Source organism: Stegodyphus dumicola, chromosome 6, assembly GCF_044657685.1.
Source record: "Stegodyphus dumicola isolate Sdum_Otavi_A_Nest chromosome 6, ASM4465768v1".
Taxonomy (NCBI): Eukaryota; Metazoa; Arthropoda; class Arachnida; order Araneae; family Eresidae; genus Stegodyphus; species Stegodyphus dumicola.
This window is the reverse complement of record NC_140773.1, coordinates 151,643,028-151,654,994: the sequence shown is the minus strand read 5'-3', so window position 1 is coordinate 151,654,994 and position 11,967 is coordinate 151,643,028. Positions and strand designations below refer to the sequence as shown.

At 31.8% G+C, this 11,967-nt stretch overlaps 1 protein-coding gene across 9 annotated transcripts in view; it reads right to left on the bottom strand.

Moving 5' to 3' along the window:
• Positions 1–1,927: 1,927 nt before the first annotated feature.
• Marf1 (meiosis regulator and mRNA stability factor 1-like protein) overlaps positions 1,928–11,967 on the bottom strand; it is a 244,066-nt gene continuing 234,026 nt past the window's right edge. For 8 of the 9 annotated variants that reach the window (XM_085819030.1, XM_085819032.1, XM_085819027.1 and 5 more), the window contains one exon: positions 1,928–3,587. In XM_085819030.1, coding sequence (XP_085675156.1) covers positions 2,941–3,587 — 647 coding nt within the window. In that variant the 3' untranslated portion in view covers positions 1,928–2,940. The remainder of the gene's footprint in view (positions 3,588–11,967) is intronic. The other variant, XM_085819034.1, reaches the window with a different exon arrangement.

The following is an 11,967-nucleotide window of genomic DNA, read 5'->3' as shown; positions in this document are numbered from 1 at the left end:
ATTCTTCAGATTTCTTTCATTATTTGAAAATATATAGTTATATTTATCTTGTAATGCTGAGGTCACCAACAGGTTCTTTCCTTCTATTTACCATAGACTGCATTTCGAGTCTTTCCTCTCCATAAATTTTAAAGTTTCTCAGTTTTTATCTGGTCATGGTAAATTTGCAAGTTACCTGTTTCGTTTTAATCTAAGATCAAACAATTTATGTAAATGTTCAAAAAGAGTACCTCAAGATGTGGAACATTTGATTTTCTCGTGCCCTACATTTGATGGTCCTAGATTATGCTTGCAGAACGATTTGAAAATGTTCGCAGTGACTTAGCCTGTGAACTTATCTGTTTTCGTGAAGTCCAGATTGCTGTTCTCTGCTTTTGTTCGTTTTACTTATGCATGCAACTTTGAATGTTGTAGTTAACTTACTTCTGTAAACCCCGTGTTGCACATATGTGGTGCACAGGAAGTCTGTATGTTTTCAAATTAAAAAATAAATAAATAAAATTAACTTAAAACTGAAAGGTTTCCAATTTTAAATTACGTCCAAAGTGGCGTTTTTTTAACGTTTTGTGTGTTACCTTTATTTATTAAATATCATGTTCTTTGCACTTAAACCATAAAATTCAGTTCAACAGCAATGTTGTAAAATAATTTTAAAATGAGCATATCTTTCGAATTTCCAATACACAATTCCACACGCTGGAGATAAAAAGGTTCTCCTCCCCGTAGAGTGTTGCCATTGCTCGCTTTTAAATCATTGAAGTTTGCTAATCAAAATTTGTTAAAGTTTTACAAAATATGAAATCGATAATAAAACAAATTTCAAATTTGGGCTTTCAGATGCCCATATTCGCAATAGGATTATGTCATTCAAAATTGGATGGCTCTAGGTACCGTTTTTTTAATCACAATGTGAGAAACTACATACATTTATGCAGATTCTTCATTATTTAATTTCTTCAAATATAATATAAGGCGATAGTGTTTGGTGGCAATGATTTGAAAAGTGATACAGCCTTTAAAAGTTTTCAATGCAAAATTGCAAAACGAAAACAATAGTACTTTAGAGACAAAGCCTTCCTTAGATTAAAAATAGTTGCAGATAATATGTCACACTACCATCCATCAGGTAGCACAACAGATGTTTCAGAATTGAAGCTGCATGGATTGGAATACCCACAACTGCTCCATGTGACCCAGCTCCATGTCTAGGTTTCTAACAGTTGATATTGTTGCCACAAATCAGAATACCAATTTTTGCAGGTTCTGTATCACAAAATTACTTAATAATTTCATGCTCCTATAATAATGTATTTGTAAAATAAATATGAATTTGCTAAGTGCTATTATTCAATATCTTGCAATTTTAATTTATTCAGTATTTGTATTTAATGTATTTCATTATGTGTATAATTTCTGCGATGTATTTAGTTTAGATGAAAAATAATTCATTAGCTTAATTTTTAAAGAGTCCTTTTTTTATATCCATACTCTTGATTTTGAAGTTCACTAAACAATTGTTCCATTTGTCAATCCTTTCAGTCCAAATATAAACCAAGGAAACATTATGCCCTATAAATTTTGTTTACTAAAATTACACTATCAGTTGATTTTTCAACCAATAATATGCTGATACTAGCATAATAGTCAGTATACGAAGTTCTATTATCATATATCTGTTGATATATAGGAATAATTTAAGCAGAAACATTATTTATCTACATAACATAAAATCGGTTAAAATATTTTCATTTTGATTTTTTTGTATGTGAAAAAATGCAATAAATCAGACTTCTTTTCATAATTATGTATGAAAAGAGATTTGTTCTTGTATGGCTGATTTTGATTATTTACTAGATTATTATAAGACACAATTTAAGGTTGTTAAAATCATTATTTGATCTTTATGATGTCAGAAAATGCATGAATATCATCAGCTGCAAAGTTTTATTTCTTGGGATAAAAATTTACAAACATTGAATTAGGAACAAACTTAAAAATTCAAATTACAAAATAAACCATAAATACTTCAAAATCAAATTTGGATACAAAGACGAATTTTTACAGAAGATAAAAATATATGTGTTCAAAACATTATGTGCTATATTTAACATACTAAACTTCAGTGCCCTAAAAAACCCAATTTTTAATCAATACTTACAGGATAGTCAAAACAAGATTTATACCTTATCTGACAAGCAAAGAAATATATTTTTATGAAAAATGCCCTACTTGTCAAGCAAGTATACATATATGTTGTAGCTAATACTTTTACACCAAACTGTGTAAATTTTACTATGGACATGGGTAATCCACACAGGAAAACTCAGTGAAATATTAAACAACTAAAGGCATGCAAAATTGCTGTGCAGAAATTAATATTAATGCACACAGCTGACTAAAAATCATTTCCACATGCATTTTATATCCATACATGTCAAAAAAAAGACATGCTGGCAAAAAAACTTTTTAAATACTCACATAAACCTATAATGCTAGGCTTAATTAGCTTACATATTTATAAAACAGTTAAAATGCTTTAATATAGAATTGCTAATATTACTCCAATCACCACTTTAAAAACATAGAGATAAATCCATTTTTAGGTGAAAAATAAGCAATATTGTTTCCTTTTTGTGGGAAATAATGTAAAAATAAAAGAACCATAAGTACTTTTCAAATGTTATTCATATTTAAGATTAAAAACACTCAGAATCCATAGTTTAAAAACAAAATGATGAAATGACTCATACAGAAACTACAAAACTTAACTTCCTTCAAATAAACTTCAATTACTATCCTGTAAGCCAATGTAAATTTAAACTTTGGTTTAATAAATTAAATACTTCAACAATAAAAACCACAAAAATGCACAATAAAATAGCACTAAATAGAGAACTTTCATGATTTTGTACACTGAAAATGTGCAAAAGTCAATAAAAGTTAATCAATGATAGGCAAAGAAAACAGAGCAGCAATTCTGTTTCGACGATTGAGTTGTCTGCTAGATCTGGTTGGTGTGCTTTTAGAACTTGGAAGATCATTATTAATTGTTTCCTGAAGTTGCTGCCTACATTTAGTCAGATCTTCAAATGAATGCGAGTCTAATTTTGATTTATTAATACTTTGATCAGATAAAACTTTTTGGCAAATCAAGTTCCGACTTTCAAATCTTTTTTCTGAGCGTAAAGTTGATAATTTGCATGTACTAGCAGTAGATGCAATTTTAGATTCCGAACCAGAACTATAATGTAAAACAGTCTTCGAAACAGAAGCATCTGAATATTCTATCACAGACTGAATATGTGCTACTGTTGGTTCATGAATTATTGTACTTGGCTGCTTAAATGCATATGAAGATAACTGAGCATTCAGAGATAAGTGAGATCGAGGATTAAAATACTTTGCTTGAGCTGTATGCATATTTAAGAAACTGCTGGTGTGAGAAACAGAAGATGATGTATCAGCTTGCATTTGTTTCCCTGCAGAGAAAGGAGGAATTTCTGAAGCAACCTTCACTGCATATTGCTTGTCGCAAGAATTTTTAAAATCACTGACATTACATGATGATGATACATCAAAATCTGCACCTAGAAAATGAATTTTTTTAGTACACTACAAAAAGTACATATGCATGCATTAAAATTAAAATGTCTTAGTTGCTTCGATATTGAGTGTGTGAAATGTGAAGCAAAAGGAAAATAACAAGAAATGCCCATCCATGATGTAATATATATTCCATAGAGCAAAATATCATAGGAATATTTTCCTATGATACATTAATAAGGTAGAATTTGAGTATTATATAAATTAAAAAATAATTTGGTCATTAAATTTTTTTCATTATTTGTCCTTTCTCATATTCACATTCTGACAACCACCATCAGAATCATTCATGTAGAATATTTCATATGATGATTAGCTTTATTCCAGAAACTTCATAATTAATTTTTCTAAGCAACAAGAAATTTTTCTCCATGACTTAAAAATTTTCAAGGAAAACACATATTACTAAAAAAATAAACATTGACTTTAAAAAACACTGGTATGAACCTGAATTTTTGCTACATATCAAATAACATGATATTACATCAATGAAAATTTTACAGCAAATAAACTAAAGTCACTTAACAAAGAAGGTTCAAGCTGCTGAAGAGAAACAGCCATAATTATTAACAAATAACACTGCTTTTAAATATTATGTACCTTAAGGAAGTACATAAAAGATACATGTAAAATGGTTTACTTTCAGGTTAAGTTTCATGGAGTAGTTAGGTTCACCATGGCATAGCTGAACTTTCAACCAAATAATCCTGATAAATCAGACATATTGGTTGTCTTTCTGAATATTTTAGAAACTAAAATGTAGACTAAAAAAAAAAAAAAAAAAACCTGCGATAGTTAAAATTTAATTTTCAGAGCATTTTACAGTTAGTTATTTAAATCTGCTGCCTTGGACATATAGACATATACAAGTGCCTGCCAGTTTGAAATTGAAGTTTAAAGCTTGCTTCCTTATATAAGGTTGATTGATTTTGTGTTGCTCCCTCTTCTCTTGTTGATGCCTGTTTACCACAGAGGCACCATCTGTGAAAAATATGTAATATTTGTGTTCTAAAACGATGACACTGATTTTTGTTTATAGCGCCACCTTGTGGCCACTTGTTTTGAGTTTGAGAGTGTTCTGAGATGCCACCGAGAGATGTGAACTAACTATGCAGCTTTTTGTGTAATTAATAAATTTTAGTATACAGTCCATTTTTGAATTTTTGTGTAAAGTGATTTATTTAACTATGAGTTTTACTGAGCTATTGACGGGCCCATTGTTGGTCCTTACCCAGCCAGAGTTCAAATTTGTGTCAAAGTTGGAAGACAAGTGTCGTGGAAGGAAAACTTGCAGATTTCTCTTAAATAGAAGGTACATGGCCTTAATTGTAAAAACTGTGTAATTGAAAAAGTAGATTCAAAATGTTTGAAAGTTCAAAAAAGGATGATTATAAGCATCTTGCTGTAGAGTTGAATTTAGACATTTCAGAAGCAAAAACTATATCAGATTTAATTGATGTAATCAAAAACAGTAAAAGGTATAAAAATGACCCTGTATTAGTTGAAGGTATAGCAAATAATATTATCAATGAAAGAAAAAGTGACGAGAGCCGATTGCTCGAACTTGAGAAATTGAAATCTGAACTAGAACTCGCGAAGTTGCGAGCAGAATCAAAGAGTGAAAACCTCATAGAATATGAGAAAAGAGAAAATGTAGAATCTCTCGACTCTCTTATTAAAAGTATACGAACATTAGCAACTAAATTTCCAATTAGATCGGAAGGTTGGGTTTATTTCTTTTCACCGTTAGAAGGGTGTTCATTTTAAAAAGTGTTCCAGAGAAATTTAAATCGGAAATTCTTCTAAACTTGTTGGGAGAAAAAGCCACAAATGTTAATACGTACATTAAAGATGACGAATTAGGAGATTATTCGAAGGTTAAAGAAATAGTGCTAAGAGAATTCGAACCATCCACCCCCCAAATTTGTTTACAAAGACACAGCGAATGACGAATGAAACTTACGTGCAGTTCGCACCTAGATTAACTACAAGTTGGGATTATTATATGAAACAGAGAAAGGTAAATGACTTTGAAACATAAAGCAATTAATGGTTTCTGATAAATATGTCAAACACTTGATAAAGTGGTTATGTGTTTTATAAATGTAAGGCAAGGAAATTCTTGGTTTAAACCTGTAGAACTGGCGAAAGAGATAGATTTATATTATATATCAAAGAGAAAACCTGTAGTGGATAATTCTAGGTTGAGTAATAAAAACAGTTATCCTAAAAATACGTCAAAGGTTTTTCTAACCGATGTAAAAAAATTCAAAATAAATTTTATCATGCAATGAAATTCATCCTTTGTACAAATGCCCTGTTTAAAAAACATGACAAGCGATAGAGTTGGGCTAGTGAAACCGAAACGGCTATGTTTCAACAGTTTAGGAAATCATAAGGTGATTAATTGCAGCAATAAATTCTCTTGCGGTATTTTTAAAAAGAAACATCACGTGACTCTTCATTTCCGTCCGGAACAAAAAATAAACAAAGACATAGTTGCGCAGGTAATGAGTCATGAAAATAAAAATACTCATTCGAATTTGGACGCTTCGGCTCCATCATTTAAACCTCTGCAATCTAAAGTGAGTACTGATCAAAATTTATTCTTAACAAAGTGCAATCTCGCGAATGAATCAAAAGTGAATGTCTTAATCAGCACTTTTGTTTGTTTAATTAAAGATGCATAGTTAGAGGTTTGTTAGATGCCAATTCAAATTTTATGAGCAAAAGGTTAGCAGATTTGCTTCAATTAAAGGGAGAAAAGAATAAAATTTCTGTTTCAGGAATAAATAATTTGTCTTTGAATATAAAATCTAGAGTTAGTGTATCTATTTTAAATAGAGACAAGAATTTTGATCTAAGTTAAAAATTTTTTGGTGGTTCCTAAAGTAACAGAATATGCGCCCTCTAGGCCTCTTGAAATAAATGTTTCAGCTTTAGATAACATCAATTTAGCAGATGCCAGATTTTTTGAGCTAGGCCCAATTGAATTTCTGATAGGTGCAGAACATTTCTATGAGCTTTTATCCTTCAGGATTCAAATTTAAGATTACAAAATAGTGTTTTCGGCTATGTTGTAAGTGGGACTCTTCCTGCTAAAGGGGAAAGTAAATTACATTGCGGGCTTATTACAGATAATTTATAGTTAAAAAGAGAAGTAAGAGAGTTTTGAGAAATCGAAAATGTAGAAAGAGAAAGTGAGATTTCTAAGAGTAAAGAGCTAGAAATTTGTGAACAGCATTTTCTCAAAAACTATTCTAGGACTGAAACCGAAAAATATGTAGTCAAGATGCAGTTTAAAGAAGATCCAATGTGTTTAGGGAATTTGAAACAAATGGCGCTTAAGAGGTTGAACTCGTTGTGGACTCGTTTAAGTAAGGATGAAAATTACTTACTATTGTACTCTGATTTTCTACATGAATATAGTGAGCTAGGTCACATGACTGAAGTGAAAGATAACATGCACAAAAGGGGAATATTATATTCCACACCTTGGTATTTATCGCCCTGAGGAAAGTTCGACACCTTTGAGAGTAGTGTTCGATGCTTCGACTGCAACGTCAAAAAAGTAATTCGCTGAATTCAATTCAGTATAATGGTGGTGTACTTCAAGAGGACTTGTTTTCAATTATGGTACGTTTCCGAACATATTTATTTATGCTTTTACAGTGGATATCAGAAAGATGTCCTGAATAATATTAATTCATCCTACTCAATGGCAGCTACAGAGAATTTTGTGGAAAGAGTCAATGGTCCAGTTAAAACTTTTGAGTTGAACACGATCACCTATGGCACAGAAAGTACACCTTGTTTAGCCATGAGAACATTACGTCAGCTTGCTATAGATGAGCTCACAAATTTTCCATTAACAGCTGCAGTTCTACAGAGTGATTTTTACACGGATGATGTGCTAACAGGGTCCAGTTCATTGAGTTCGACAAAAAAGCTACATCATGAATTAATTGAGATTTTAAAAAGTGCAACTATGACTCTGCACAAATGGTGTAGCAACAATCTGGAGCTTGCAGTTAACGTTGATGATGAATACACATTTCAGTGCACGAATGAAGGGTCAGCCCTTGGTGTTTCCTGGAAAGCAGATAAAGATTGTTTTAATTTTTAAGTGAAACTAGAAAATGAGTATGAAATTACTAAAAGACAAGTTTTGTCAACAATAGCGAGAATCTTTGACCCACTTGGTTTATTGGGTCCCTAAATAGCCAAAGCTAAAATATTTCTTCAGAGACTATGGGTTTTGAAGCTCAATTGGGACAATCTTCTACCTGATAAAAAAGCCAAAGAATGGCAACGGTTTTTCTCTGAACTGCCACATATATATAAATTAGAAATTAACAGATGCATTCTTGTCGCAGAAGCAATTGTTATCGAGTTACACGGATTTTGTGATGCCTCTGAGTTCGCTTATGGAGCTGCAGTTTATTGTAAATCTGTCTCCCAATATGGTGAAGTGGTGATAAGGCTGGTAACAAGTAAATCAAAAGTTTCTCATATAAAGCAAGTTACCATACCAAGATTAGAGTTATGCACAGCTGTATTGCTTGCGAAGTTAATGACTCGAGTAATATCTGCTCTGAAACTTAATGTGAATAATGTATTTTTCTGGAGTGACTCTTCGATAGTCTTGGCTTGGCTGAAAAAGGAGCCCTTTTGTATGAAAACGTTTGTTGCTAATCGAGTTGCAGTTGCATCTCATATCAAGAGGTGCTGATCCGGTCAAACTTCAACTGTGTGAACTGTGGAGGTGTGGACCCTCATTTCTTCTTCAACCTGTGATGACTAAGTGCCAAGATGATATCTCTGAGGAGTCCGAAGAACTGTATCTTCCCGAATTAAAACCACCAGTAGTAAGTGAAATATGTGCACTTATTAACACTTATCAGCCATTAGATGTCATCAATAATTATACATCTTAAAACATATTGCTAAGAGTAGTGGCTTGTGCAAGAGATTTATGCATAACACCAGGCATCCATTGCATGCTACACGCGGAACGTTGACAACCAGTGAACTTTCTAGTGCGTTATTGTGTGTTGTGAAAAACGTTCAAAGGACTTGATTTGCGACAGAAATCCAGTGCTTAGAAAAGGATGCTCCTATTCCTAATAGTAGTAAACTATTGAATTTGTGTCCAATTTTTGGATCATGATGGAATACTCAGAGTGTGTGGCAGACTGCAAAACAGTGACTTAAGTCAAATGAGAAAACATCCTATGATTCTGCCAACTAAACATAATTTTACTGTAATTGTGATTAATCATTTTCAAGTTCTTTATTTTCATGCAGGTGCTGAAACAACTCTATAACTTATAAGGAGTAAATTTTGGATTGTTTCTGCAAGAAATATAATTAGAAAAATCATATTTAATTGTATGATTTGTAAAAAGGTAAATTCTAGGTCTGCGCAGCAACAGATGACTGATTTACTAGCTGCGAGAGTTTTTGCTAGAACAGGACTTGCTAGGACAGGAACTGTGGTCCATTTGTGATAAAAAAATTTTGTAGGTAGAAGTAAACAGATAAGAAAAGTGTTTGTATGTATTTTTGCATGTTTCATTACGAAAGCCTTGCACTTTGAGATTGTAAATGATTTAACAAGTGCAGCATTTATAGCAGCACTTAAACGCTTTATTGCCAGGCGAGGTAAACCCTCAGATATTTTCAGTGATAATGGCAGAAATTTTGTGGGTGCTCATAGAGAATTAAGAGCGATTTTAAAATCTTTATTTAAGGATAAAAGTGAGGAAGAAATTAAAGGTTATTTGGCTACTGAAGGTATAAATTGGCATTTTAATCCTCCCTCTACTCACTTTGGAGGTTTATGGGAAGCTAGTGTGAAATCCCTTAAATATCACTTGAAACGTGTGGTGGGAAAAACAATTCTAACTTATGAAGAATTTTTTACTCTAATTGTTCAAATTAAATCTGTACTTAATTCTTGCCCTCTTTGTCCCATATCAAATGATCCAAATGATGTAGAGGCACTGACACCTGCTCACTTTCTTATTGGTTCATCTTTAATTACATTGCCTGAACCTAATTTTACAGAGATTCCTAAAATCAGACAAGTAGATGGCAAATGGTTCAGAAATTAAATCAAAATTTTTGGAAAAAATGGTCATCTGAATATTTAAACTTTTAAATAGACCTAAATGGTATAAAGGAAAAGTAGAAATGAAGGAAGGAGATTTAGTTTTAGTAAAAGATTCGGATAATTACTCTCCTTTAAAGTGGCATTTAGCACGAATTATTAAAACCCATCCAGGTCAAGATAATATTATTCGAGTTGCGACACTTAAAGATAAAAATCGAACCTATAAAAGGCCAGAGACAAAAATTGTACCTTTGCCTTTTGTTAATGAAAAAGTTTCAGTTACTTAAATTTTATTTGCAGTTAATTATCAAGTTTGAATTTGTATAATTGTATAACCGTCATTATTATTATCTTGCAGTGTTGTGTTTGTATTTTATAACTTGTGTTCTAAATTTATTGTTGAATGTAACATTCAAAGCCGGGCTGGATGTTGACGCCAGATGCGCCATCTGTGAAAAATATGTAATATTTGTGTTCTAGAACAATGACACTGATTTTTGTTTATAGAACCTGAATTTTTGCTACATATCAAATAACATGATATTATATCAATGAAAATTTTACAGTAAATAAACTGAAGTCACTTAACAAAGAAGGTTCAAACTGCTGAAGAGAAACAGTCATAATTATTAACAAATAACACTGCTTTTAAATATTATGTACAGCTTAAGGAAGTACATAAAAGATGCATGTAAAATGGTTTACTTTCAGGTTAAGTTTCATGGAGTAGTTAGGTTCACCATGGCATAGCTGAACTTTCAACCAAATAATCCTGATAAATCAGACATATTGGTTGTCTTTCTGAATATTTTAGAAACTAAAATGTATGACTAAAAAAAAAAATAAAAAAAAAAAACACCTGCAATAGTTAAAATTTAATTTTCAGAGTATTTTACAGTTAGTTATTTAAATCTGCTGCCTTGAACATATACAAGTGCCTGCCAGTTTGAAATTGAAGTTTAAAGCTTGCTTCCTTATATAAGGTTGATTGATTTTGTGCTGCTCCCTTTTCTCTTGTTGATGCCTGTTGACCACAGAGGCGCCATCTGTGAAAAACATGTAATATTTGTGTTCTAAAACGATGACACTGATTTTTGTTTATAGCACCACCTTGTGGCCACTTGTATTGAGTTTGAGAGTGTTTCGAGACGCCACTGAGAGATGTGAACTAACTATGTGGCTTTTTGTGTAATTAATAAATTTTAGTATACAGTCCATTTTTGAGTTTTTGTGTAAAGTGATTTATTTAATTATGAGTTTTACTGAGCTATTGATGGGCCCAATGTCATATTGGTTACTTTTTTTACTGGGCAACATTGTCAAGGATCATAAAATTAAATGATTGATAGATCTGATCATAATTGTTACCAGTTATTATACCTTACTTACACAGTTTATTTTACTTTAAAATACTATCATTTGAGATAACTTGTCAAGCTCTTTGTTATAAGGTTTTTAGCATTCTGATAAACAAATAATTGCACATATTTTCAAAGAATTTCTCAATCGTCTGATGTTTTGCATTTTATACAACCTAACATAACTCTCTAAATAATCTTTGCATAACACAGCAAACTAAAAATATGAATACACAGCTGAAAACCTTACTTGGTTCATAGTTAAGTACATTTAAATTATAAGTAACATTTTTCTAGTAGAAGGCAACAGCATGTTTTATTCTTTTTCCAATCTTCCATAAATAAATGCAGCTTTTATATAAACTGACCTATCAGGGAAAAAGATTTATAAAAACTTACTGTTAAATAATAACAAATTTTTCAACCAAGTGTCCTGCCTTTAAGATGATTTTAAAATCAATAATTTAGAGTTTGCATATAATGAAAATTTTACTAAAGTGGATAACTGAAATGCACAGGCTTAAAAATATTAAACTTTTCGCAACATTACATAAAAAGCTACTATTTTCAAACTGTAAAATGAGTTGGACACCAAGCAGAAATCTATTATCTATAGGTTAAGTTATTTAATTATGACAAAGCCTCAAGGGCTATCTGCCTAAGGGGATGGATGCCTTCGTGGAGGACTTTCTAAGGAAAACTGGCTAGTATACATGTTACACATAGGGAAAACCACGAAAACACCCATGCAGCCAGCCCGTTCGCGGGATTCGAACCTCGGACTGAACTACCAGTGTTGAGCGAATTTACCGCTCGGCCGCTGGTGGGCCCATTCTATTATCTATATAAATTGCTTTAAAATTCCTCTGTTTTCGTCTTAATTGTTTGAAT